At 44.0% G+C, this 3,171-nt stretch overlaps 1 protein-coding gene across 1 annotated transcript in view; it reads right to left on the bottom strand.

Moving 5' to 3' along the window:
* Positions 1-1,098: 1,098 nt before the first annotated feature.
* URB1 (URB1 ribosome biogenesis 1 homolog (S. cerevisiae)) overlaps positions 1,099-3,171 on the bottom strand; it is a gene marked incomplete at its 5' end in the record, with an annotated part of 39,751 nt that continues 37,678 nt past the window's right edge. The window contains 3 exon segments of the mRNA XM_009080848.1: positions 1,099-1,304; positions 1,886-2,482; positions 3,068-3,171. The exon segment at positions 3,068-3,171 is cut by the window's right edge and continues 21 nt beyond it. Coding sequence (XP_009079096.1) covers positions 1,099-1,304; positions 1,886-2,482; positions 3,068-3,171 — 907 coding nt within the window.

Raw genomic sequence — 3,171 nt, 5'->3', positions numbered from 1 at the left:
AGATTAGATGATCTGTAAGGTCCAGTCCAACTCCTAAACGTCTATGATTGTATGATGATTCTATATAGTCCTGAGACAATTTACTAAATCCTGGCTTACAGCTCAAAGCTTCAGGATCTGGCACTGTGTTTGCTGCTGTGTTCAACTGCCCTCCAGGCCACATTCCAGAGCTATCAGATTTCACAGAGAATTTCTAATAAAACCTAGATGATCTGTAAGGTCCAGTCCAACTCCTAAACGTCTATGATTGTATGATGATTCTATATAGTCCTGAGACAATTTACTAAATCCTGGCTTACAGCTCAAAGCTTCAGGATCTGGCACTGTGTTTGCTGCTGTGTTCAACTGCCCTCCAGGCCACATTCCAGAGCTATCAGATTTCACAGAGAATTTCTAATAAAACCCAGGTGTAATCAATGAGCCCCAAGTCCCCTGGGGTTTAGTTCCATCTCTCACCTGTTCCAAGGGGAGAGAAGATGAGCCTTTGTCGCAAGTTTCAGCAGCAGTGATGGTCAGGCCTTTTTATTTAACTAATAAAGGATAATAAAAATAGACCAGCTCTGATATAAATGCTTGCAAAAGCCATTTAATTTAAACACAAGAAGACTCCCAGACTGTCATGATTCCATTGTCCACTGTTCTATTCACACTGGTCTTGGTATCATGAAATAAACTGGATTCCTCAGGAAACAGTAACTCATCATGGCTAAACCTCTGGCTCTTCATTCTTTGCACTTATACCACACTGTGGGGAAGTTCTGCAGCCTTTTCCCCCATCTGATATTAGAGAGAGGTCCAGAGGCAATGCATGAAACAGTTTATTTTGGTTCTTCATAAAGTTAAAAACGCCTGTAATAAAAATTATATAAGTAACATTTTGCCCCATACAGTTCAAGAAAAGGGAAATTGGAGCTTTAATGTCCCACTGAGAGACAATGAATATAATTTCCCCCTTCCGAGTCTGCAAGCAGTAATAAAATATTGATCTTTATGACCAAACCAGTCCAGTCTGTACGGCGAACAGCTCAGAAGGGTTCATGGCTCACAGTGACAATGGCAGAGCACATAACATTAAAGACTAAGTGTCAGGTCACTGAATTAATGCCCTGATGTAGCCAAGTAAAGAGTTTTGCAAAGAGGCATAATAGTTTCTTCTCCTTGTTCCTGAGTTTCCGAGTCATCATCGTTTAATCCACCATCTGCAGTACTGCAGATCAATCTGACATGGCTCATTAGCATATCTGGCTCCTGTGCTCCAAGCCACATGTCCCCAATGTAAACAGAAGTCAGGAATACACAAACAGCTGTGGGAGACAAATGAGAGAAAACTCAGAACACATATTCTTCTATTTCCACATAGTAGTACCAAACCAAACCATTTACCTTCATACTTATGCTTTAAAATAGCTTCCTAACTTTTCCTAAATGGAAAGTCTGTGGAATTTTTTCCTGTGCAAAGCCCATGATCCTCCTCACACAAAGGAAATAAATTAGTTTCCTGTTAGCACAACCTTCTTCAAACAAAACAGTTTGAAATCTGCCCTGTGGTGTTTGCAGTCGAGTGCTAACAGTGAACAGCATATACATCAGCACTCATGCCCACATGGACTCGTTTTTTACAGACTATTTTGCCCCTTGGGGAAGTTTCTTTGAGGAAGGAATAGTGTTGCTCTGTCAGAAAGCCCTGCAGTGTGACCCTGCCCTGTGCTGCCCATCCCAGCTCTGCACCCAACCCACCAGACACTGCTTTTACTTTGGGAAGTTATGAACCCCAACGGACACAGGCAAACTTCAAAGTGGTTTGATGAATTAAAAACCCCATGGAACTCCCTAATTCCTCTTGTTGCTGCCTTGCAACATGAGTGCTAAGGAAAAGATAAGATACCTTTCTTGTTTGCATCCTCCTCTGTCGTTGCTGACAGGCACATGGTTTTCACAAGCTCATGGAAGCTGCTGGTCAGGTGCTGAGCATCCAAGAGCTGAAGCATGATGGAAGTGAACAGACAGAGCTCTTCAGAGAGCCCAGCCATGGTGCTGCTGGCCTCACAGACTCGGGTGTAGAACTTGAAGAGGTTATTCCTCAGTGTCTCATCCCTAAGCACTGCGTGCACAGCCGCTGGCTGTGGCAGGACGCAGTTCCGCAGCCACCGCAGCGTCAGTGACACGTTCTGCTCGCTGAGGCTGTGCTCAACCAGGGACTTCACTAGCCACTTAGCCACCATGTGAGTAGATGCACAGGCCAGACTGACTGCTTCATCTTCAAGGTCAGCAGCTTTGAGGGGCTCCCCTTCGTGTTTGGAAAATGGTGCTGGAAAAACAGGTTCCCAGTGGGCAAATATGGAGTTCAAATGGTGTCTACACTTCTCCAGCTCAGAGACTTCCAGGTCTGCAGCAGTGTCATCTTCTTCTACCTCATTCTTTTTTCGAAGGTGACGATATGCACGAGATGAGCCTTGAGGTTTGTTCTTATCTTTAATATTTCCTGTAAGAAGAAAACAAAACAAGCATCAGATACTCTAAAGGATTCTCGTGGTACAAAACTATGCAAGAAAAACTGTCTCCTGTGTTGATTCAGTTGGTAAAAGGACAAGTACCAGCCTTGTTTAGCAGCCTCATGGAGCCCATGCCATTCCAACACTCTCAGGGCAGTTCCCAGGGACTCCAGGCTGGAACACTGTTCTGACCCGGATCTCCTAGCCTGGAGGTGATAAAAGCTCCAAAGCTTGGAGCAACACATTTTTTAAACCCACATACACAGTTAGTTACAGACATCGCTATTACAACTCTCTCGGTGTCTTTCTGTGGAGTTTTAAAGGGTACAAAGGGCTTTCCTTTCGTTATAAGGCTCTTTCTCTTTTTAAAATTGTGTTTCTCCAAAGTTTCCAAATTGTGTTAAAGTCAGAAATCACTACATGGAACACCTGAAAAACAGCTTTCCATTTCCCTTCCTCCTCCCCCAAGCAGCATCAGATCATCTGAGAAAAGTTACTCATACTACTTCCTGTGAAGTTTGCCTTCGTAACAGTCTCAACAAAGTAACACTTCCCTCAAGTATCTGAGCACTTACTGAGCAATTCTTTGATTTGGTACTTCTGAGCAAGGGCCTGAAGATCCTCCTGCAGCTGCAGGTCCCTGTTGATGATGCTCCACTTGTGCAGCAGCAGCAGGACA

The sequence above is a fragment of the Acanthisitta chloris genome, unplaced genomic scaffold (genome assembly GCF_000695815.1).
Source record: "Acanthisitta chloris isolate BGI_N310 unplaced genomic scaffold, ASM69581v1 scaffold27148, whole genome shotgun sequence".
Classification (NCBI taxonomy): Eukaryota; Metazoa; Chordata; class Aves; order Passeriformes; family Acanthisittidae; genus Acanthisitta; species Acanthisitta chloris.
Note: the sequence above shows the minus strand (reverse complement) of the source record. Positions and strands in the feature narration are given on the sequence as shown.